General features: G+C 37.9%; 1 protein-coding gene across 3 annotated transcripts in view; it reads left to right on the top strand.

The window, feature by feature from the left end:
* LOC126298417 (succinate--CoA ligase [GDP-forming] subunit beta, mitochondrial) overlaps nt 1-25,126 on the top strand; it is an 81,445-nt gene that overhangs the window by 33,245 nt on the left and 23,074 nt on the right. For all 3 annotated transcript variants that reach the window (XM_049989741.1, XM_049989742.1, XM_049989743.1), the window contains exons 4-5: nt 3,165-3,264; nt 13,367-13,519. In XM_049989741.1, the coding sequence (XP_049845698.1) occupies nt 3,165-3,264; nt 13,367-13,519 (253 nt within the window). The remainder of the gene's footprint in view (nt 1-3,164; nt 3,265-13,366; nt 13,520-25,126) is intronic.

Raw genomic sequence — 25,126 nt, 5'->3', positions numbered from 1 at the left:
TGTTGACCAAAGAATAAAACTCAGTATGGAGTGGTAAAGCCAAAACAAGTTGTGCAACGAAGAAGAGGTCTAAATAAATACAGATTAAGTGGGAAGGTACTGCCTTCATTTAGTAAATTTATTACTGTGGTATCCACTAAGAAAAAGGCCCTTTTTTCTGATACTGACGTTGTAAAGATAGTTAACACATTCCTTGCCTTTTGGTAAAATGTACTATTTGAATATGCTGGTAGTCCCTATTAAGTGCTGTGTGCGTGCGGGTGTAGGAGCGCGTGCGCGTGGGCGTGCACGCACTTCATATTATTTTTCAGTGTATTAAGGTTGTGGAAGTCGAACTAGCTTCCATTTCATGGACTGCTTTCTCAAATATTAATGTATCAAGATGAAAAGAAAGTTCAAGCCCTAAGTCTTGTGCACAGCAGGAAAGAACATAGCCTTTGATTAGGGGCTCCATTTTCGAATGCTGTGGATGATGGACATGTCTCATATAACATTGTTAGTCTCCTTAACTGCTGTCACAGAACATTATTAATTGCAGTTAATGACAGTGGGCTTAGCCAGTATGTGCCTGTACTCAGATAATTGGATGAAAAAATTCACTTTGTGACATTTAAATCTACATTTATCTTCTTCATGAATATTATCCTGCTTACTAGAGGGTACATTGTGTACAATTTTTGCCTTCAAAGAAAAATTCCTCTCATTTTTCTTTCATGATCATTTTGTGAAATATGTGTCGTGAGAGAATGTAATATATTGCTTGACTCCTCTCGGAATATATGATCTCAGAATTTTTTAACGTGACGCCTATCTGATTCCCAAGGACTCTTATTTAGTGTCTGGTACTAAAGCTGGTTGAACAGCTGCATGACACTCTTCCACAGGTTACACAAACCTGTGATGAAATCTGCCGTTTTCTTTTGAATCGTTTCTATCTCCTTTTTTAATCCTATATGGTAAGTCACATATTGTTGAGACATACATATGTCTCTTAGGTAAATTAAGTTTACTCAGGATTCTTTCAGTGAATCTATTTGGCACTTGCCTTTTCTGCATCTAAATTTGTGCTGTTAATTCACCTTAAATCAGTCTGGACACATACTACTAGATGATTAGCATTATTTCCAGTGATTCATTTCTGATGATGCAACAAACAATAACATGAGATTTTTTCCTTATTTATGCATAATACAATACATTTGTTTAAGTTGAGCGTTGACTACCCGTCCCTGCAACAAGTGCCAATCCTTTTCAGATCTTGCTTAGCAAGACAAAATTAGGTGTCAATTTTTAAGTGGGGAGAAACTGTCAAGTGAAACAGCAGCCTCAGGTGTAGTATGAGGAAATGTTACAGAAATACATAAAAGTAATCTGCTTGATAATATAAAACTTTCAGTGAGACTGTTTACAGTCATTGCATTTCCAACACCCAGATAGTTGTAAGAAAATCCAGGATGTTTTCAGTTCATTTGCAAAGTTACACATGTTCGGTAATCCCATGTTTCATTCACTATCCAGGCACTGAACATCTTTAGAAAGTTGAGAAACATAGTCTCAGCCTGGGCTGTGCTGTAACTCTAGGAGAGAGTGAGCAGTTTCACACAGTTATTTCTTTCGTGGTCTATGTAGGGTCCTACAGAGGAAGATGTGATGGGCTAGGTCAGAGAAAAATCAGAGAGATCCAGCAATATAACTGAAATAGAAACCATTAAGTTTATCCACATATAGGGAAAAGTCAATCAGCGTACGTGGTGTCTTCAGCCTAAAGGGCTGCTGGAGTAAAAATATTTGATTATCAGTTTTGATCATGCAGATCATTGGATGGTCCACAAAAAATCAAGGTGACATAATTAACGTTGGTAATACTGTGACATCATTATCGTTGGTAATACTGTGACATCAGTAATCAAATGTAATCTGAGTAGTTCTGTTATAACCATACACAAATAGAAATTTATGTGGCATCATATATGTAATGGTTAAAAGACATTATTTATCAGAAAATGAGTGCCAGTTGCCCTGGTGGATAGAATACTCTTACAAATTTCCATGCAGCATTTAACTGATAACTGCCACATAAGACCAACCGAAATGTTACAGCTTATAATCTTCTGACCTAATTACCATCTCATTATTTCTGCCCATGTTGCTGTATGACAACACTGATACCTGCAACACTTCTCTCTCCTCTCTCCAGTCTGTTACAAGGGTGGGGTAATGTGTTTAGTTTCCTTTTCCAATTTAGGTGCCAGTCTTTAAGAACATGAAATTTTTCTACAATTTTCCCCTTTCCTGTGCAGCAGGATGTATGCAGACAATATTTGTCACCTCGTTGTAGACGCTTATGAAGCAATGTGTACCATGTCAGAGGCTTTGTCTGTTTTGAATAATAGAAGAGAAATAAATGTTGCAAGACATATTTTACTTTGCATGGTTTTAAAATTCGTTAGTTATCATGTATTTATTTCACTTTGATATTTGCACTAGTATTCAACATAAAGTACCACATACATTATTTTTTATGCTTTGAAACAAGATTACTGGTCTTTAACACAAGTGAATCAATTAAACACTTAAACACTGGCTGCATTTAAGATTTTCAACTAAGGAGCACCTACGAATAATGTTCTAGAATCGTATCACTACATGATACATCGAATGATGCATTGTAATCCAATTATTCTCCAATCACATCATGAAATGGTGGTAAAATGCTGAGCCTCTTTCAGTGCATAGAAGTGGGTGCATTATTTGAAAGAAGATTTTAAGTGTGCTTTAAAATTAAATATTTTGAAATAAGCATACATTTTGCTACCAGGAATGTCTAAGCATTGAATCTCCATATATTGTTCCAGTAGTGCCTGGATCGTTATCATAATCAAAGAATCATACTCAAAGAAACCATACAGTTAATATGTGTTACATTAACAATTTACATAAATGAGTCAATAAATAGATTCATCTATCTTACCTACAAATAAAATTAAGATAGTGGATCCATAAGCAAAAACTATCAATATGTGTATAGGCTGCAAGTAGCTTTACAGTATCACAGATTGAATTAGATTGTGTAAAAAATGCATGAAAATTTTCAAAATGCATTACAGATAGCTTTTTGATTTTGTTATATTTATATTGAGGAAAAAATACCATTTTAATTTCAGAAGTTCCTGAGTATGTCATAAAAGCACAAGTGCTAGCAGGTGGTCGAGGGCTTGGTCATTTTGATAATGGATTTAAAAGCGGTGTTCACATAACAAAGAAGTAAGTATATGTATGTGTTGTTAGTATTTCTTGTGGAATATTGGGTTGATAAAAGCTCATGTACAATGTGTGGTATATTAGTGCTCTTTTTATTCGTAACTTTCTGTAATATAGTTTTTTTCTTTTTGTGGAAGTAGGATGTCATAAGGTATGAGGAAGTAGGATGTTGATTTATTAGAAATATTTAAGACTCATATGGGCAGAAACCACCAAGATTGGCTATAAAATCTTTATTTCCTTAGTTTCATACTACCAACTTTTTGATATTCCTATGCGCTAGCCTCTGCACTTTCAGATAATTTTCACTCTATTGATGTTATTACAATACTGTTTACCCATGCAGCCATTGTGTATGTGACCTCAAGTTGCAATTTCACTTTCAGAACAGCTGTGTGTGCTTAGGGACGTATTACAAAACTACTGTATTAATGATGCCATTAAGAAAATAAAAAAAAAAAAAAATTACATCCTGTCGTGGTGGTCTCTCCATAAGAGTTCTCATGTTCAGTATATGTCAACAGATACGGCATCAAGAATGAATGAATTACTCCAATTGATAAATAATTGGATAAACTGTAAATTTTCCTAGATAAGAAACACAGAGCTAATTAAAAACATTGGGAATTGTCTGATAGTAAAAAAATGTGGTATAATCAAGACAAAACACTGTATGTCTAAAGAGTCTACCCCATGTATAACAAAAACAGAATTGAAGAAGCCATAGATAATATGAGAAATACTATGGCTTATTGAGGAATAAAAGAAAGGAATGACATCATTCATATTATTTCCTATGGTCATCAGTCTATCTTGAAATATTTGAAATGGCACATCTGTTCGTCGCTGATTTCTGTGCATACAATAAAGATTGTGCACCATCCATTGAAGTTTCCATGCCTATGCATGTGGTAGTCATAAAAGTTTTTTGGTAAATTCTTCTTCTTGGCATAGATTTTAACAGAATGTAATTTCATTTAGACCTGTGATGTATTTCACCACATGCTATTATAGACTAGAAATTCTTGTCTTTTTTGTCTTCATTTCCTGTTGCTCTTTTGCAGAGCATCTAGGGCTTTGATGAAGCTCCACCAGCGCACTTGATTTTGGGCAATAATCTTCAACTGAAAATGTTTTCCTCTCCTCCTTGATCTCTTCCTGCCCTGTCTTCTGATCTTTGGTCTTCTGATCTTTGGTCTTCTGATCTTTGGTCTTCTGATCTTTGGTCTTCTGATCTTTGGTCTTCTGATCTTTGGTCTTCTGATCTTTGGTCTTCCTTGTTTCCATTTACCCTGTAAGTTGCAGCAAAGAGCTGTTGTCTTTACAGTATCCTGGCTTTTTTGAAAGATGTCTCCAACACAGTTCCACTTCCATCTCAGGATTTGGATGGTGACTGGTTCTTCTCTAGTTCTGTTCTAAAGGTCTTCATTGGAGATCACATTTGCCCAAGAGAGAGATTTTAAACCTTTGACTGCTGGAGGCGCACCATCTTCTTGGCCCGCCGAACCGCCCCAGCCTGCGGTGTAATCCGGCTCCCTGTGCTAAATGCTTGTCTCATGGAGCCGTCGTGGGGAGTGGAGCGGCCCATGCAGCCTGACCCACCCTGTGCTGAAAACTTCTGGACTGCTTACGACTTGCACATAGCCAGTGTGAATGTTTGATGACTTTGATCTGTAATGTCTCGGGCAATAGTTTTTGTAAACAAATCAAATTTGGCCATCTTGTACAACTTTATGCATTATCTTAAGAATAATAATGAAAAGAATCTTATGAGCCATTTTGAGCCAGAAAATTGTAGGTAAAATTGGCCAAAATAATAGGTGCCTGAAAAAATTTCGAATTTGGGTTTTTGCATCGCCAGGACTAATGCTATGACGAACGTGAAACTTAGCATGTATTAACCTAACAACACGAGGCTCTCAAATATAAAGTTTCATTTGTGTAGCACATTCCAGTACTGAATGAATTAAGCGCAAATTTGAAGATTTTGTAAAAATGTCAAAAGTGTGATATTTTCATTCTGCTTTTGCTGAAAAACCATGTTGTATAAAACATTCCAAGCTGTATAATTGGAATGAAAGTTGGGCGTAGAAATCATGCTCGAAACAATGTAAACTTCCAATTCATATATCTAGTAGAGTGAACGCGTGATGAAAATGAAATTTAGACAAAGATATGGAATAAAATTTTTTAAATCCTCTACTATTTTCCAATAATCTACAAATTAGTCAAATGATGTTGATTCTTATGAAAACATAAAACCAGGGTATATTCGAAACTTCTTTTACAAATACCAGTTTCTATTAATGCTTCAGAGCCAGCCTCATTCGAATAACCAATTTTAAGCTTCCCCCCCCCCCCCCCCCCCCTCCCCCATCCCCAGTGGGTTTAATTTGCAATAGTGGCTTACAACAGAGGTAAAGTATCAAAAAAATTTTGGCATGTTATTTCTCGTTGATCAAAGGTGTTTGAAATCAGTTATGGAAAACTGGTTTCGTACAAGTGGACCGAATGTGCTCTGTGTTTGTACTACTAAGGATAAAGGAATGTCACTTGTTAATAATTTAAATGTGATCATATGTAGATAAATATATGGGTTTTGTTATTGGCACACAATGTACTAGGTGTATTTACATTTGCCATGGTACAAATATTGCACCCTGTCAATCACCAAGTCCTTTCATTTGCTAGCAAACTGCTACATATGAAGAACTCAGGCATTGTTTGAATAATTTTACATCTGTTACATCTATTTCCCATACTTCGTTTTGATCCGGACACTGGACTGGCACTGGCGAAGTTAAAAATAGATTTTTTTTAGTAATTCATTCAGAAGTGTCAACAAATTTTCTCAGGTTTAGTTCCCAATGATTAATAATGCTTCTTTGTATGATAAGTCTCAAAGCAGGGTACAGCACATAACGGAATATTGCAGGTTTTGCATTAGAATCTAGTTTCCTGGTGCAGATTCTGTTTCATGCAAAACACACATCTGCGCATTAGCGTACTTTTCTGCGAATGTTCACTCATAATAACAGCCAGAAAATGTCTCCTTGTGAATCGCAGAGGATTCTCATCATCATAGCGCCTTCCTCTACCAGCTTTTTTCCATTCTGTAGCATATTTTTCTACAATCTCCTGTACAAGAGAAAGGTAAAACTCCGTAAACACTATTTTCCACCCTGTTACCGACCGGTGGAGAGCATGAGCATTTAGAATGTACAGATCCAGAATGTGAAAAAAGTATTTCTTGTACCATTTCACAGTCTTGTGCACTGATCCCACAGAGATCAGTAACATGTCACAATGGTCAACTGCACCCATACTCGAATTGTAATCACCAATACATTGTGGTTTCTGAATTTTTTTGCCAATATTTCTGTCAATCTTTTCTGCTTCAACCATTTGTGTTGTGTGACTTGTGGTGAACATCCATACCTCTCTCTTATTGTACCACTTGATAGCAAGGATCTTGTCGGTGGACTTAAACGCAGTTTCTCCTCATTTTAATTTCTTCCGCAGTTTTGGCATGTTGCGCCTATTCTTACAAACTCAGCACGCCTGAATTTGTAGCTAGCGGTGAAAAGGCCAGTGGCACGGTATGCATCAACACATCTTTACTGGGGTAGGGAAAACCCAAGGGCTGCACTTTAACTCATTGGGCGTACTAGGGGTACGGTGATGCATTATGAACTAACACGCCTCCAGTAGTCGAAGTGTTAAGACTTTCCTAAAACATCTACTGTGGGAGTCTTGCAAACTATTGGTGATTGTAGAGGTAATCTTCCAAATTTCGCGTTCGTGTAGCAGCAGTGCTTTCACCTTTGTTCTGAATATTCATAGTTTAGTTGTCGTGGAAATATCTCTTGTCCTTCATAATGGATATAGTTGTATGAAGGCCCCATTTGCCTTTTAGGTTCTTGCTCCACCATCAGCAGCTGCTCCTCAGACTTCAGTAACTACACTCCCAAAGTGTGCGAGTTCGTTTACCATTTCAACTTCCTCATTGTTTCCAACTTCCTCATATTTATTTTTATTTAGTTTCATGATCTTGGCAGTCTCCAATTTCGGCATGACAATCTCGGCTTCATGCTCAAGGTCCTGTAGTTTTCTTTCCATGTCAACATTGTTCTGCAAGAGGAGGCAAATGTCATCATTAAACTCAAGATCTTACAATTGCTCATTCAGTCCCCAGCATATCACTCTCTCCTCCTTCTCCACCACTTTCCTCATAATTTCATAAAGCTCCAGTAAAAAGATAGTTGGGGATACAACACATTGTTGGCAGCCTCCAGACTTAACTTGAATGAATTGGCATGTGCAGTTATTGTAAGTCTTCTTGACAACCTTCACTCTATTCTTTGTGGTAATTTACATTTTCAAAGATTTCCATGTAGGTCTCCTTTTAGTGGAGTTGAAGACATTTTAAAAGTCAACAAAAAGAATGTGATGACAAGTATTGAATTCATTTGGTTGTCTGATGATGACTCTGAGTGTTTATTTTATCTGAAAAGAAAGGTTACTTCTAAAATTGGTTTGCTGTTTTCTTATCTGCTCTAGTACCTCCTGCCGCAGAAGTCGAACACGCGCCAGAACAAATGGACGTGGTCAGCCCATAGAGGGCTCCGTGTCCGCAGCGGCTATTCCGTGCAGCGGCTCTCACGCAGTGAGGGCGCCACCGCTACGCCACGTGCAGACAGCAGCCAATAGCCGCTCATTCCGGTTTCGTATATAGGGATCCGCTCTGCCCTAGTCCAGTCAGTCTGGTACTCGCTCTGGATTGCTTTTCTATCTCGGCGGTACTGCGTTCTTGTCGTAGCTCGTTGTTGACGTTTGCCTGGCTCTGGTTCCAAGTGGATTTACTGTTGGTGATTGGTGTTGTGGTTTCTACAAGCCTCCGTTGTTTATCTCTTCCTTGTTGTGTCGGTCATAGTTGGTTGTGGTCGGTTGTTGTCGTTGGTATGTCGTCCGACTCTTCCTTTTGTTTACCTGGTGGTGTGTGCTCAACCACTGGCAGCTCCGATCTGCAGCCCAAGGCATTCCCGCAGTTGGTTTTGGTTACTACCTCTGCAGTTCAGCTTGGCCCTTAATTCCATTAAGGATTATTCACACCAACACTTTGCTTGAAACTGTAAGCAAGTTAATGCCACTCTCTTCTACTTCTGTGGCATGCTCTTCAAATGCCTTATCGTTTTCAAAAGGGGGTGGAGAAGATTAGTGGCTATGTCTGGCTCAGTTTTCAGAAGTTGTGGTCTTGTGTTATCAATCAACGGGGCTTTTCCATTGATTAGCTGCTTGATTGCTGCCTTGATCTCTTCCTTTGAAGGTAGCTCCAATTTAATGATATTTTCCAATATTTCAGGATCATCTTCATCTTTTGGTGCTGTTTGTTGTTTAGACTCTCCTTTATTGTCTCTATTCAGCACCTCCATAAAGTGCTCATGTCCACAGCTCGTGGTCGTGCAGTAGCGTTCCCGCGCCCGGGTTCCCGGGTTCGATTCCCGGCGGGGTCAGGGATTTTCTCTGCCTCATGATGACTGGGTGTTGTGTGATGTCCTTAGGTTAGTTAGGTTTTAGTAGTTCTAAGTTCTAGGGGACTGACAACCATAGATGTTAAGTCCCATAGTGCTCAGAGCCAAGTGATCATCTTGGATGTTGTGCATCATCGTTGGTGAGGAGATGTCCTTGTTTGCTCTGTACAGAATGACTTCAGGAGACTTTCTTTTTTGCAAGAATCTTCACAGTTTTATGAGTAAACTGTCAAAGTATTCGTAATAAAGTTCCCAAATTTACTGCCCTCCAGGAAAGTTCTCACACTGTAATTATTCAAATGGTTCTGAGCACTATGGGACTCAACTGCTGTGGTCATTAGTCCCCTAGAACTTAGAACTACTTAAACCTAATTAACCTAGGGACATCACACACATCCATGCCCGAGGCAGGATTCGAACCTGCGACCGTAGCAGTCGCACGATTCCGGACTGCGCGCCTAGAACCGCGAGACCACCGCGGCCGGCCTGTAATTATTCTTGGGGCTGAGAGCTGGCTGAAACCCAAAGTGAAAAGCTCTGAGATATTTAACAAGTCATCGAACATATATTGGAAATACAGATTAGAGGCCGTAGGAGGGGGGAGTTTTCATTGCAGTTGACAAAAATATTCTCTCTACTGAGGTTGAAGTTGAATGTGACACTGAAGTTGTCTGGTCACATATAACAAGTGTAGGTGAAACTAAGTTAATTTCTGGATGTATTTACTGGCCACCAGATTCCGCTATGACAGTCCTAAAGTCATTCAAAGATAGTGTACGGTTAAGAGTGCATAAATACTCAGATCATACAATACTATTTGGAAGCGACTTTAACCTGCTGAGTATAGACTGGGAATTCTATGGATTAATTGTGTGTGTGTGTGTGTGGTGGTGGGGGGGGGGGGGCCTTATAGACAAACAGTCAGTCATGCGAAATACTTTGGAACACATTTTCTGAAAATTGTCTTGAGTAGCTAGTTCAGCAATGGAAATATCTTAGACCTTGTAGTTACAAATAGACTTGTCGTTACAGCAACTATGACGACAAAAATTAATAAATCAGTCAATAAGGCTGGGACAGTGTTTCTGCTAGATAGACCAGATAAGAAGTTATTAACATATTAGTACCAGTAAGATGGATGTAGAGGAATTACGGGCAAAGTTTAAGCAGATTCTAAATCGTGGTTGGGAGAGTTATGTGCCTAGTAAGTGGTTGAGGGATAGAAAAGACCCACCACAGTTTAATAACAAAATTCTTAAGATACTGAGGAAGCAAAGGCTAGGTTCAAAAGGGGATGCACAAATGACAAGCGAAGATTAGTAGAGATTTGTGTGTCTGTGAAGAGATCTGTGAAATCACTAAGCGGGTCTAAGCTTCCATTCAGTCTCATGTTGACCAATCTGGTGTGGCAGTTGAAGATAGCAAAATGAAAGCCAAAGTTCTCAATTTCACATTCGAGAAATCGTTTACACAGGAGAATCATACAAACATACAATCACTTGACCATCGGACAGACTCCTGTATGGACAACATAGAAATAAGCATACCTGACATGGAGAAGCAGCTTGAAGATTTGAAAACAAATAAATCACCAGTTCGATTTTACAAACAGTACCCTACAGCATTGGCCCCTTACCTTGTGTGCATTTATCATGAATCTTTCGCCCAGCACAAAGTCCCAAGCAACTGGAAAAAAGTGCAGGTGACTACACTAAGAAAGGTAAAAGAATGGACCCACAAAATTTACAGACCAGTATTCCTAACTTCTCTTTGTTGCAGAATCCTGGAGCACATTCTCAGTTTGAATATAATAAAGTTTCTTGAGCCTAAGAAGCTTATGTCCACGAATCGGCATGGTTTTGGAAAGCATTGCTCATGCAATACTCAGCTTGCCCCTTTTCTCACATGATATACTGAGAACTGTGGATGAAGGGCAACAGGCAGGGTCCATATTTCTAGCCTTCCAGAAAGCATTTGACATGGTGCCCCATTGCAGGCTTTTAATGAAGGTATGAATATATGGAATAAGTTCACAGATATGTGAGTGCCTATAAGACTTCTTCAATAATAGAACCCAGTATGTTGTCCTCGACAGTGAGTGTTCATCAGAGACAAGTATATCATCAGGTGTGCCCTGAGCAGGGTGGGCAGCAGTCGGTTGTTGTTTGCTGATGATGCCGTGGTGTACGGTAAGGCGTCGGAAGTTGAATGACTGTAGGAAGATACAAGACAACTTAGACAAAATTTCCAATTGGTGTGATAAATGGCAGCTAGCCCTAAATGTGGAAAAATGCAATTTAATGTGAATGAGTAGGAAGAACAAACCTGTAATGTTCAGATACAGTATTACTAATGTCCAGCTTGATAAAGCCAAGTCATTTAAATATCTGGGTGTAACACTGCAAAGCAATATGAGACGGAACGAGCATGTGAAAACTGGGAAGGCAAATAGTCGACTTCGGTTTATTGGGAGAATTTTAGGAAAAAGTGGTTAACCTGTAAAGGTGACCACATTTAGGTTGCTGGTGCGACCTATTCTTGAGTACTCTTCAAGTGTTTGGGATCCATACTAGGTCGGATTGATGGAAGACATCAAAGCAATTCAGTGGAGGGCTGCTAGATTTGCTACCGATAGGTTGAAACAAAACATAAGTGTTACAGAGATGCTTTGGGAAATCAAATGGGAATCCCTGGAGGGGTGGCGGCATTCCTTTCAGGAAACACTACTGAGAAAATTTAGAGAACCGGCATTTGAAGCTGACTGCCAAATGATTCTGCTGCTGACAACATACATTGCGTGTAATGACCAGGAAGATAAGATATGAGAAATTAGGGCTCATAGAGATGTGTACAGACAGTCGTTTTCCCTCACTCTATTTGCGAAGGGAACAGAAGGGGAAATGACAAGAAGTGGTACAGAGTACCCTCCGCCATGCACCTTATAGTGGTTTGTGGAGTATCTATGTAAATGTAGATGTACCAGCATTTGTTGCCATCTCTGTCTGTTTGAAGTCCCACCTCCTGTGATCAAACTTAACATTCATTTTCACTTCTACACCTTGAGCTTCACATTCCTCCTGTAGTTTAATCTTTTGGAGCCATGTCTTGCTACTGTTCAGTTTTAGTTTTACTTCTCTTTTAGTTAGATACAATTCCAAGTTGTTTCTGCGTCCAGTCCTTTCTTCTTGGGTTCCTGAAGCAAGCAATTTTTTGCAGCTGTGCCTCTAACAGCTATTTTCATCTTCTCCCATTTTCCATCAGTGCCCACTTCTTCATCTGTGCAAAGGCCATGAAACCGGTTTCTTGATTATAGTACGAATTCTTGGCTGCTACTTTAATTTTTCAGTTTCCTACATCAATGTGTGGAAACACTTTCTTTTAATGACTATCTTGATGCGAACATGTGCAACCATAAGGTGGTTGCCACTTCCTATGTTTGCTCTCCTTCAGATTCTCAATTATATGAGGGATTTTTTTCCACTTTCTGCTAAAAGCTGTGTGGTCAGTTTGATTTGTGATATGAAGATTTGGAGACACCTGTGATATTTTGACATTTTTCATGAGGGAAGATTGTGCCACCAATAATTAGATTGTTATTTTCACAGAAAGCTACAAAAACCTCTTCATTATTAATCATGTTGCCGACTCCATGTAGTCTCATCACTTGCTCTATTCCAGGATTGTCTGCACCTATCTTTGCATTAAAATCACCTGTCATAATTAAAATAACTTTCCTGGTGGTGTTTTTGACTGTTTTCTGGAGTTCTACTTACAAATTGGCATTTACTCTCTAGCTTCTTCAGTTTTTGCATAAAATTGCACTATGGAGTTGTTTCTCACTCTTCCTTTGAATCTTGTCCTGAGAGTTTTTGAAGACATGTGCTTCCCCAAGCTGCTGTTCATTCTTTTAGGAGCAATCACACTCCCTCCACGTGTGGATCATCACTGTTTAGCTTTCCAAAATACAGAGATGCATGCCCACTCAAGGTCTTCAATTCACCAAATTCATTCCATCTCACTTCACTTACTGCTAGGATGCTGAGTCTATATATCTCTGCTGCTGCTCTATGTGGTGGCAATTTGTCAGGTTGGTATAAGTTTTGAACATTTCAGAATCTGATAATCATGTCCTTCTTTATGCTAAATGTTGTCATTGTTGTTTTTAGGTCCATGTAGCTTCTTCTCTTAGTTTCTTTAATGTATTGATTTTAAGCAGTTGTGGGTAGTTAACCTATATCAGTGTATTGTGATGTTTGGGCTGCCACCTCTGAGCCTTGAGACTTACTCCTAGTGAAGGTGTTTTAGGTGGGCAGAGAATGTCATTTCCTACCATTCCCTTTGTGTAGTATGGTTATATCACAATGACTCAGTCGTCATAGCCATGGTAACGGAGTACACCACTGGAAGGTGAGGTTGACATTTGCATGGGAGAGGGTGTCTGAGTTGCTTCACTGTACCTTACATCCCAGAAACTTCTCATATGATGGATTAATCTATTTGTTTTAAACAGTGTGTGTTTTGTATCCTCCATGAAACAGTTAAATTGAAGAATTAATACTCTTATTTTATTTCAGGCCAGCAGAAATTGAGACCATTTTGGGAAACATGATTGGCCATAGACTTATCACCAAGCAGACTCCAAAGGATGGCATTCTAGTTAAGAAAGTTATGGTAGCAGAGTCTGTTACCATTAAGCGGGAGACCTATGTTTGTATACTGATGGACAGGTCTGTAGATCATAAGCACTGTACATCTTTTATATTCAGTGTAAGAGTACCTTTACGTAGTTTATAACTATGTCTTTTGTTAGTTTTCATTATTTATTCATATAAAATAAGAGAGCTGTTGTTGTGTTTGCATTAACTTGAATAATAGTAGTACCAGATTGGTTAGTATTGTCTGGTTTCCCATTTTAATTGGAGATGGCAGATAAATTTCAATACATGGGTGTAAACAATAACTGTTAGCAACATACCACAGTGGTGTAAATGAAATTGAGACAAATAAATTGATATTACAATCAGTAGTTCTACATACGGGCTGACTGAGTTGCAATGATAAGTCAAACATCAGGGAAGGAATGATTTTATTGCTTATGACACATTTTGGAATTTGCTCACCATCAGACATCTACAGAAAATTGTTTCCAGAAATATTTTATAAAACATAGTAATGGATGCCTTTATCATTCCACTTTGATTTAAAAACACCTGGCAAAAATTATAATACACCTATCCAGGTGCTATTTCTGCATGTAGATATATGTATCCAGTTGTACACGAAACAAACATTCACAAGCTACTGACATAATTCTGCAGAGTGCAGACCAAGAAGACATTTTTGCCGCCAGGTGACATTACAAAACATATAGTGGTACCAATGCTCATCAACTACTATACATTTATTATATGATGTGTGTGGTTGCTGTGAACCAACTTATTTTATAATAAATATTTGCTTTATACAAATGGCAATGCCTTGACAGTGATAAAAAGTTACTAAATTTTAAGTTAAATTCAAGAGTATTACATGGTGCCACACATCGTGAAAAGAAGCTACAATTGCAACAACTGTGTGATATGACAAGTCACATAAACTTAAAATATGCAATAGCAGTACAAACATATGCCACAAATCTGAGTATAGGCAGTAAGACAGGGGAAGGAGAATACAATATTTTCATTAAAACTAGGGTAGTCCATCTGGCTGACCCAAATTGGTAAATGAAAGTACTCAACGTACACCATTGCACTTACATCAAATGGGGGGGGGGGGGGGGGGAAATATCTGCTTATGAACACAATCAGTTTTTTTAAATGAAACGTGGTACGTATTTTAGTATAAGTAGTATAAACAAAAATCAGTCTTGGTGGGATTACCCATAATGTCCATGTAACTAAGAAATATTATTTGGTACCATAGATCGTCAAACATTAAAATCGTGTCATCTTGTTGCACTTTACAAAAATTGTAAAGCAAAAGTATAAAATACATAATGTAATTGTAGAGCCTAAACTATAAAATATGAAACAGACACAGTAGAGATTAGATTGGGCAGGAGGGATAGGAATAGAGAAAAGGGGGTTAGTTAGGGGATGTGCTCTATATAAAAATTAAATGGAAGCTGGAGTTTTTCTCAGAATCAGACATTGGTGTCACACAGCTGTGCTCATAGCAAATCATGAAAAATATTGAATGTGTTCATTCAAGATTCCATGTTGGTTAGCATTAAAATGCTTATATATCTCAATTTCTTTCACAATGTCCAAATCTAAGCCTTTTGGCTTTATGTTTAAGATCATTAGGGATTTTTCAGTCATATCTGCATGATGCTTCTCATCACTGAGATGGCAACCCACAGCAGTAGTGTTGTTGTTATGGTGTTCCCTGAATCTGGTTAATGTAAACACTATCAAAGGATCCACAAGTGATTATATATACCTTCGACTTTGTAAATTTATCCTGCTTGTTGTCAACAAGTGTAAGCAAAACTGTCTTAAGTTTCTTGAGCATCTAGAAGCCAGTTTGTATTTTGGTTTTTTTAAAAAGGATTGACAGTTCATTCGCAGAAATTCCCTGTATAGGATATAGATGCATATTTAGGCAGGGTCTCAGGAGGACCAGGAATAGATTTTTTTTCCTTCTGTTGAATACCAGTTGATAAATAGCAATAGTACTGCACTTTCAGTGTAACCATTTTTCAGACATATTTGCGTGATTTGTATGATTTTCTAACATATGCAGAGCTTAAGACAAGTTTAGCTAACCTGTTGAACATTGACATGAGCATTGACAGGAAGAACGCACACACTTAAGTGCACATGAGTGGCAAGAGTCTACATTCGGCCAACAATGCCATATGATCATTTCCATTTCTACATTAATAATTACATCTGTGGTGCATGGTTTTCTGAAAATATCTAAACAAGACTCTTTAGATTGACTAGTAGTATTCAAGTCTAAGTAGTTAAGACTTCCCTATTTGGTTCCAACTCGACAATGAAGTGTGTTTTTGAATGCAGCAGACTGAAGGAGCCTGCCAGATGTGTGATTCTCTTGCTGTAAGTGCTATAAAAATATCACCTACATATCTTCACTACAAAATTATATTATTGGACATGGCCTTATTATTTGCAAAGAATTTTCTATCTAGATAATTAATGAAAATGTCAGTCAAAAACACAGAAAGACAGCAACCTTTTGCCCATGCTGCCCATTTGAAGATAAGTCTTACCTTTGAAAATAAAACAGTTAAAAGTTAGTCTTTTATGCAACAAATGCAACTTTCCAGTAATTTCCTGTACTGCAAGTTTCATATACTTAAGAAGATTCAATCTTACAATCTCCAAAGTCTCTGCAACTGGAACATTTATGTACATATTGGTTATATCCAGAGACACCATTAGTCTCTCGTGGAATCTTAGTTTCTCTTAATAACATTGCTGTCTCATAGCTGTTTTTTATGGACCATGTTTCCTCAAAAGTGAATGCAGCTATTAGCTTAGCATAGCAAAAACTGTTAATTTTATAATTAGGACATTGGCATCCATCAATTGGACATATTGGTGAATGACTCTTATATAGATTTGTAAGCGAAGAACTGGTAGTTTTGAATTCTTGGGGATTTGTCTGCATTTAGCCTACTCAGATGCAAAAAGAAAGTTGGAACCTTTTACACATTTCTTCAACTCAGTAACAAATTTAGGAAGAAGGTTCCTTTTAGCTATGTCATTAGAACAAAAGAAATTCAATGTCTTATTTACCTAATTGGTGCCCGATATAAGGATGATAGAGCTAGCTGTATCTCTCTTTGTGAAAACTATCTAATTTTCAAGCAGTTTTGCGTTCTACCTTTTGGTGATGGCACAAAGAGACTTTGACAATGAGCCTGTAGAAACAGGTTTACAAAATGCTTTTCGAGTAGACATAGTAATCTTGAGCTGTATATGCTGTGGGACCATAAGCATCTCACATATGCCTTTTACTTTGACCACAGTTCTTTTAGTAGTATTAGTATTTACTTCACTGGGAATGTTGAAATTTAGCTCCTTTGTAACAAAGAATTTTCATCATAAGAAAGATTAATGTCCGTAATACAAACTGCTCTATCTCAAAAGAGTGTTTATTAACAGTGACAACATCAGTAGTGTTAGCCAGGGTCTACCACAGCTGTCCATAGTTTGTGGCTGTGCCTTCTAGCAATAACATTATGTTCCAAGAAAAGACCATTACTAATCAAATCATATAGATCACAAACAAAAAACCAGTAAGAATGTGTCACAAGGGATTAGATAAGTCAGTACCTTTAGTCTCAGCAAAGTGTCTGAATCTATGCACCATGTAAATTTTGCTTCTTATGAATTGATGTCCACATTTTATCTTGACACTAAATGCACTTAATACCACAGAATTAAATTTAAGTTTTGTTGAATTTGGGGTGAGACCACTCACTAAAGAGTTTTTATTGAAATTAATTTGTAGTCGGCTATGACCATCACTTGTGTTCTGAAGCCGTATAACAACTTGGCCTCGCTAATGACCCAACTTGCAGTGAAATAATATAAATGTGATATAAAGTCGTGATCAATAGTCCTGCATACTGGCTGACTGGGTCGCAATGGTAAAAGTCAGACGTGAAGCAAGTAATGACTGCATTGTTCATATGGTGTGTTTTGGATATAAGACTCTTGCAGTCTATCAAGCCAAGAAATAGCTTCATGTTGTTCAAGAAAATCCACGTAAGCTACAGCACATGCACACCATATGAAGTTTTGGCTAAAATCATTCTTGGATATTAACCCTTTCATGGTTAAAATTTACTTATAATTAGCATGTATTTGAAAAATAAAAGGTCAAAACCCATGTCCCTTTGTGATAAATAATACATTTTCAATACCAAAAAAATGTAATCTGTTTGATTTTTAAAAATTGGTGAAATGGTACACGTGTGATCCATGAACCTAACTAGCTCCATGTTAACCTATGATTTTCAGAGATAAATGTTTAATTTTAGAATGATTTTATCAGGATGGCAATTGTTGAAAAAAGTATAACAAATCAGCTCCGAAACACATTTATTCTCCTGACAGTGAAAAACATGAAATATTGCACACAAGTTTTCAACATAACATTTGAAAATGGCTTTGGCATATGACACACATCAAAGTTTTCTACATTCATTGAAGTTTTCTGTGGCATATACAGGGTGGTCCATCTGAAGTTTCGGATGAGATTATCTCGAAAACTATTCATTGGGTACAAATAGTGGGTTAAGACAAGTTCGTGACCTCAAAGGGGGACATCAAATGATACTACATGTGACCCTCAGCCCCTGCCCCCTTGGGTGGGGTGGGGTGCAAGTTTTCAATCTTAAATGGAAACCCCATTTCTTTTTATTGCAAGATTCGGATTCTTGCTGAAAAAGTAATAAAGTTTTGTCTGAAACATTTTTTTTTAAAACCATTGGCAGATGGCACTGAAACTGAGAAAAATTAAAATTGGGGAAGAACTCCAATTTATTTAGAATGATCGGAGAAGGATGCATCAAATCGATAAAATCGATACAAAATGTGCACCAGTTCTTTCATTATGTCAAATTAAGTTTTTTTTTTTTTACAAAATGTATCCTACTCACCATAGTTTTTGATGGAGGGAGGCGGAATGGTATTAAAATCTCGTGAGGGAAGTCGTCACAATTGCATTACTCACCTGACTGTGGCCAAACTGCGAACTATGGCTCAGTATAAAGGTCGGTACAATGCGATCAGACGTCACTACACTTTCAAATTGTAAACCGTAAGCATCAACCGATGAAGGTAAATTATTCTTTAGCGAAATGTGACTCACTATCCTCCTACAGAAATTGTTGATATGATGATAATTTTAGGTGAATGCCATAACAATTACACTGAAGCTGTGCAGTTGTATGTGGATTATTTCCCAAACAGACGACATCCAAGCGGGAACATTATTCGAAATTGCACTCAATGAGCTTGAAGTGGATACATGCACTGTCGACTTCGTCATCGCGGACACAATGAAAATGGGGCTCGTACCCTTACTGTTCTCGCCTGTGTTCAACTGGATCCTGAAATTAGTAGTTGCGCGATTCAGAGACAAACTGGAATACTGAAATCAACTGTTTTGAGGATTTTGAAGGCACATAATTATCATGCGTATCGTATCGCACTGACACAGGCATTAACGCCGAAAGATATGCAAGTATGTGTGTGTTTCTGCCAATGGGCCTTGGAAATGGTAAGAGGTGACAATGGTTTTCTTAGATACGTTATGTTCACTGATGAAACCACATTCAAAAACAATGGCGAATTAAATCATCATGATTGTCATTATTGGTTCCCTGTCAATCCACACTGGCACAGACCCATTGACAATCAACACAAATGGTCGTTAATGGTGTGGTGTGGACTTTTAAATGGTTACTTGATACAACCGTATTTTTTTTTACCGAAATGTTACTGAGGAATCTTATTTACAACTTGTCCGTGATGATTTTTTGAAGCTACTGGAAAATGTTGATTTAGAAACTAGGTAACAAATGTGGTTCCAACAGAACAGAGCAGCTCCCCATTATGCTAAAAATGTGCAGAGCATTTTAAATTTACAGTACCCTGGTCAGTGGGTAGGACACGGCGGACCAATTCAGTGGCTTCAAAGTTCGCCAGACCTCACATCTGATTTTTTCTTGTGGGGTTATTTAAAAAAATTGTTTATGTAAGACAGGCCACAAACAGAAATGATATGGACCAATGCATTTGAAGAGCATGTGCAGCCATACCACGGGATGTGCTGATCAAAACTGTGGACAACTTTCGTAGATGTTTGACTTTATGCATTCTACTACCTCCATGTCATTGTTCCTGGGTAACACTAAAAGTAGGATATAGTACATTTTGTACAAAAATAGCTTAATTTGGTGTAACGAAAGAATTGGTGCACATTTTTTATTGATTTGATGCATCTTTCTCGGATAAATCTAAATAAATCAGAGTTCTCCCCCAATTTTACTTTTTTCTCGATTTCAGCGCCATCTGTCATTGGTTTTAATTAAATGTTTCAGACAAAACTTGATTACTTTTTTGTGGAGAATCTGAGTCTGCAATGAAAAATGGGGGTTTCCATTTAAGATTTAATAGTTACCCCCACCCCACCCAAGGGGGTGGGGGCTGGAGGTCACGTGTAGTATCATTTGATGTCCTCTTTGAGCTAACAAACTTGTCTTACCCACTAGTTTTACCCGATGTATAGTTTTCGAGATAATCTCATCCAAAACTTCAGATGAACCACCCTGTATGTCCCATTACACACAAATCATGTACAAACTAGCAGAATTACTGAGGTATGTAGTAATATCTCAAAATAATGCCTGTGATGTATAAAAAACAATTAGTTACTCTAGGCATTCTTCGAATAGAGAAGATGGTGACTTTGTGTGATTTTCCTGGACACACACACACACACACACACACACACACACACACACACACACACACTCTCTCTCTCTCTCTCTCTCTCTCTCTCTCTCTCTCTCTCTCTCTCTCTCTCTCTCTCTCTCTCTCTCTCTCATATATATATATATACGTGCGGCTCCATATGATCACTCGCAGCTTTCTATATATTCTATATATCCACCCAATGGGCCGTAGTATTTTTCTCCAAGTTCTGAAAGCATCTCGCTACACGCTACCACTAGAGGGATATGAGACATAGATGTCTCAGCACTTAAAACTGTGTATTACTTTAGTGGCATATGTGTCACATCAGTGACAAAAGGGTTAAAAGACCTTTTGGTTCATGTATGTACAAAACATAAAATTCACGTTTGTGTAAATTTTGCCTCTAAATATTTTGAATTTTAGCAGCATAAAATTAGCAATTAAATAGTTTTGTTTGTCTGTTGTTTTTACTATGATACTACTGTGTTCGTAATGGTTAATTTAGATACAACTGTAAACATAATTAGTTTTTGTATAACATTTAAAAAAAGACTTCCTTTTTCATTACCCTCATGGGAAACCTTAAAGTAATAATATTAGTGAAATAGCGAGCTTCACCATTAGCATAAGAGAGTGAGAGGGTACTGAAAATCTCACATGGTGTACATGCTTGTAGCTAAGGTGGCCTTTGTAGGTCTGATTGCATTCTGCCAAGCCAGTAAACCACCTCAAACTGTTCGTCTTGACTTCCGCTACACCACTGTGGTGTGTCTTAAACAGTTATTGTTTACACCCTGAGTAGTACTGTAAGAAAGATGGTTCACAACTATTGAGTAAAGTTTATGACTGCATCATGATGTAAAATAAGATCAGCCGATTTGGGTACAAATACAGGTGGCTGGTGTCATGATGAAGAACTCGTGGAGAGGGGAAAAATTTTTTAACCGGTAGTGCTAACCTTTGAGTACTTTTGGAGTGCTTGGCCCTGTTTTACATCTTCATACAATTGCTTACACAAATTTGTTCTTTTTTCCTCGCTCACTGTGATTTGGACTGTCAGTCATATTCATTTATGGTACCACACATTTGAGATATGGAGGACCATCAAACAGTTGTATAATCAGCAGAGAAATTGTTTGTGATATGTTCAACAACTTACACAAGAAAATTCAATACATTTATGTCTATTTAACAAAGTATTTTATTCATTGCAGTACCATTTTTTGTATTGTCTAATTCAGGTGACCACTGATCAGTTTTATTCAAACATGATTTTTCAATTTAGTTTAAAATAAAATTATTTGGGGCAATTTGTTGTCATTGAAATAAAAGCAGGGTTAAATATCTCAAGTTTTGAAAAAGATTAACTTGAAGGGTCTCTTTATTAGTCTAGGAATAAATGATTATGCAAAATGAAAACTTCAAGAAAGAGGAACTGCGATATTGATATTGCTCCCAGTTGAAAGTTGCATCCATCAGTGTGTTGCCGTACTTTTGTAGATACTCACCACTGTCCATAATTTGTGTGGCACTGAATAACTCTCTTTCATTTCCAGCCAACACATTGCAGCTAATTTTATCATTGTTAATTCATTACATGCTTATTTGTGTGTGCACAGGTTACATCAGTTTTAGCTATGAATTACACAACAGAAGAAATATTTTACAGCTATTCAGCTGTAGTGGTTCTACAGAAATGGGGAATGCAGAAGATGTGTTAAGAGAGGTGTGTCTGTTGCCTATCGTTAGTTAAACTGTTCTGTTTTCTGACCTTCATATTTTGAGGCAATAAGGGGTATCTTATGTTTAGGCTGTGGCTTGAAACTGAATGATTCATTTATCAGTATACTGTGCCTTTCCTCTTCCTTCCACAATTATCTTATGCAAATGAAATAGAGGGAGATGGGAGGACAAACTGAAATGTTGCTTATATATATCTTGTGCAGTATTTATTGTGATTTACTAAAGAGGGTTGCTGGAGGGAAAGAGAATACACACAATACTTCTATTAAGTATATTAATATACATATTAGCACAATGCCATACAACATACACAGTGTTTATTATTAATTAATCAGCAACCACATAAATGTGTTGCTCACTTGTGTTTTATACATTGCATAATACAGTGTAATTGGTATCTTTTTGGAGACTGCTTGTACCTTTTATGGTCATAATATTACTTGTTTATGTAAGTAACATACTTTGACAAGCTTAAATAACAATTCATGTGCAACCTCACCAGTTGTAATTCTCACTGGAAAGAAAAAAACATCCTGCAGGCTTTTCGCTGCTATATACAGGGTGTCCCAAACTTTTTGGGTAAAACTTAAACTGGTGATAATGGACCCACAGCAGATTGTATTCAAAGAGGGAACCAGTGGTCAGAAATGCATTTTTATTGTGTTATGGGCTTGTACAGCGTACACCGCATAACAACAATGTAGCTTATAGTACTTATTCAAAGTGACGATTGCCAGTTTCAATCCATGCACAGCAATGGTGCTTGAAGTTCTGCTGCACTCTCTCAAAGATCTCTGGTGTCTGTTGTATCAGGAGATAGGAAGCTAGGACCCTAGGAAACTGTTGGAAACACCATCATAGATGAATGAGGCCTCATCCGTGAGCAATACAAACTGTACAGAGTTCAGCACTACAGCACTGGGGTGGCAAATACATTGAAAAAGTGAATGTGAGACTCAAAATCTGTTGGTCCCTGTGCTTGCGCACTTGTTTTTTACGACAAGGCTGAAAACCTGCTGCACCAATACTCTCCACACCGTATCCTTTGAAATCTGCATTTCACGGGCAAGTTAATGGATTCAAAATGAGTCTTTCACTCTGCAGAGGAGTGTGTGCTGATATGAAACTTCCTGGCAGATTAAAACTGTGTGCCGGTCCGAGACTCAAACTCGGGACCTTTGCCTTTCATGGGCAAGTGCTCTACCAAATGAGCTACCCAAGCACGACTCACGACCCATCTTCACAGCTTTACTTCTGCCAGTACCTTGTCTGCTACCTTCCAAAGGTCCCAAGTTTGAGTCTCGATCCAGTGCACAGTTTTAATCTGCCAGGAAGTTTCAAGTTGATGGATGTCTATTGCTGGGTGGTTGGCCACAAGACCCAACACCATCTCCTCAAAGTCTGTTGTTTGGACATCCCTTTGGCGGGAAACTTGCTGGCTCCCTGTGGTGTGAACTACCCCATCTCTCGTAAGTTGGTATTCAGAGAGAAACTTCTTCCAATTAGGATTATGCTTGTTGGGAAAGCATTCTCTGTACAATCATGCTGCTTTACAGGCACTAAATCCTGCCACACTGCACATTTAATGCATGTCTGCCAACACTCATGACATTCCATCTTTGTTTGTGTGTCATGCACTGTACACAGCAGCACAGCTCACCATGGACACACCACAAGCTGTCTAATGCAATGGACAACTGACACCAGGTATAGTGGTATACGTGCGGAACAGGTTAATGTGCCGGTGTGATGCATGCTGCTGTCACATTACACACATGCTATGGACTAAGTTGCATACAGTATCTCTGTTTGGTGGTAAGGTGTGTATGCTGTTTATCACCTGCTGCCTCTTCCAGTGTACAACAGGCAACTGGGATCACTGAGAGAGTGCAGCTGAACTGCATGCACTGTTGCATCACGTGCATTCTGATGGGGCTGTTGCTTTGAACAATTACTGTGAGCTATGTTGTTGTTATTTGGTGTATACAATAAATATGCATTTCTGACCATTGGTTTCCTATCTCAGTATAATCACTTGTGGATCCACTATCACCAGTTTTTGACCCAAAATGTTTGAGACACCCTGTAGAAGTACAGAAAGTGATGACTGGTATCCACAAAAACCCAGAAATGATGACTATATTGTCTTCTATGTTTGCTTTGGGACGTGGTGGCTGTAATGTGCCTGGAATGGAATTTGAAATGTCAGTGGTGTCGTACCCTTTCACTCCATCTTGTTATGTAGACAGATTTTGATACATGTAGCATGGGAAGACTGCTTTTAGCATTCTTATAGCAGAATGTGAATGCAATAAATGCCTATGTTACAATCCTTGTATGTTGTACAGACTGTTTATACACACTGAAATGGAGCTGTTAGTGCTCTTAGAACAAAAATTTGTCAAAAACTATGTGAGAATGGTCTCTTGATTATTGTATCTCTGGCATTAAGTAGGCAGTGGAATATATTAAGAAAATAAAAGTCAGAGTAAGAAAGAAGTACTCTGTGTATAGTAAAACATTTTTTAATAATTTAAGGAGTTAACAACTCACCATATAGTAGACACACTGAGTTTTTGCAAGCCACATAAACAACACTGAGAACTTTGCTAGCGTTTGGATGCATCCTTTTTGTGATCTATAGAATAAACATAGATATATATGTCTACACGTGCCTGTATGCCTGCAGTTTTTTATTTTATTTTTATTTTTAAGAATGCTCCTAGCTTTTGTGGTCATGATATTACTTGTTTATTTAAGATGCTCTCAAAGGTCCACATGTAAAGATCATATTAAACAGCAAAACATCTTGAGCAGGAAACAGTTTCTTTTTTGTGTGACTCTGCTGCCACAATGTAGCAGTGTGGGCATGTGTGTGTACATATTTGTTTTTGTGTATTTATACACCATTCATTAGAAAAAGCATTTGCCCAAAAGCTGGCAATGTTCTCAGGTTTGTTTATATGCCTTTTGATGACTTTGTTCCTCTAACATTCAGTGAGTTGTTACATTTACTCCTTAAATTGTTTACATTCCACCAGGACTTCCCAAAACATTTTCTGAGATGCTCTCAGGGGTTCACAGGTAAAGCTTATATTAAACAGCAAAACATTGTAAGCAGGAACCAATTTTTGT

The sequence above is a fragment of the Schistocerca gregaria genome, chromosome X (assembly GCF_023897955.1).
Source record: "Schistocerca gregaria isolate iqSchGreg1 chromosome X, iqSchGreg1.2, whole genome shotgun sequence".
Lineage (NCBI taxonomy): Eukaryota > Metazoa > Arthropoda > Insecta > Orthoptera > Acrididae > Schistocerca > Schistocerca gregaria.
Note: the sequence above shows the minus strand (reverse complement) of the source record. Positions and strands in the feature narration are given on the sequence as shown.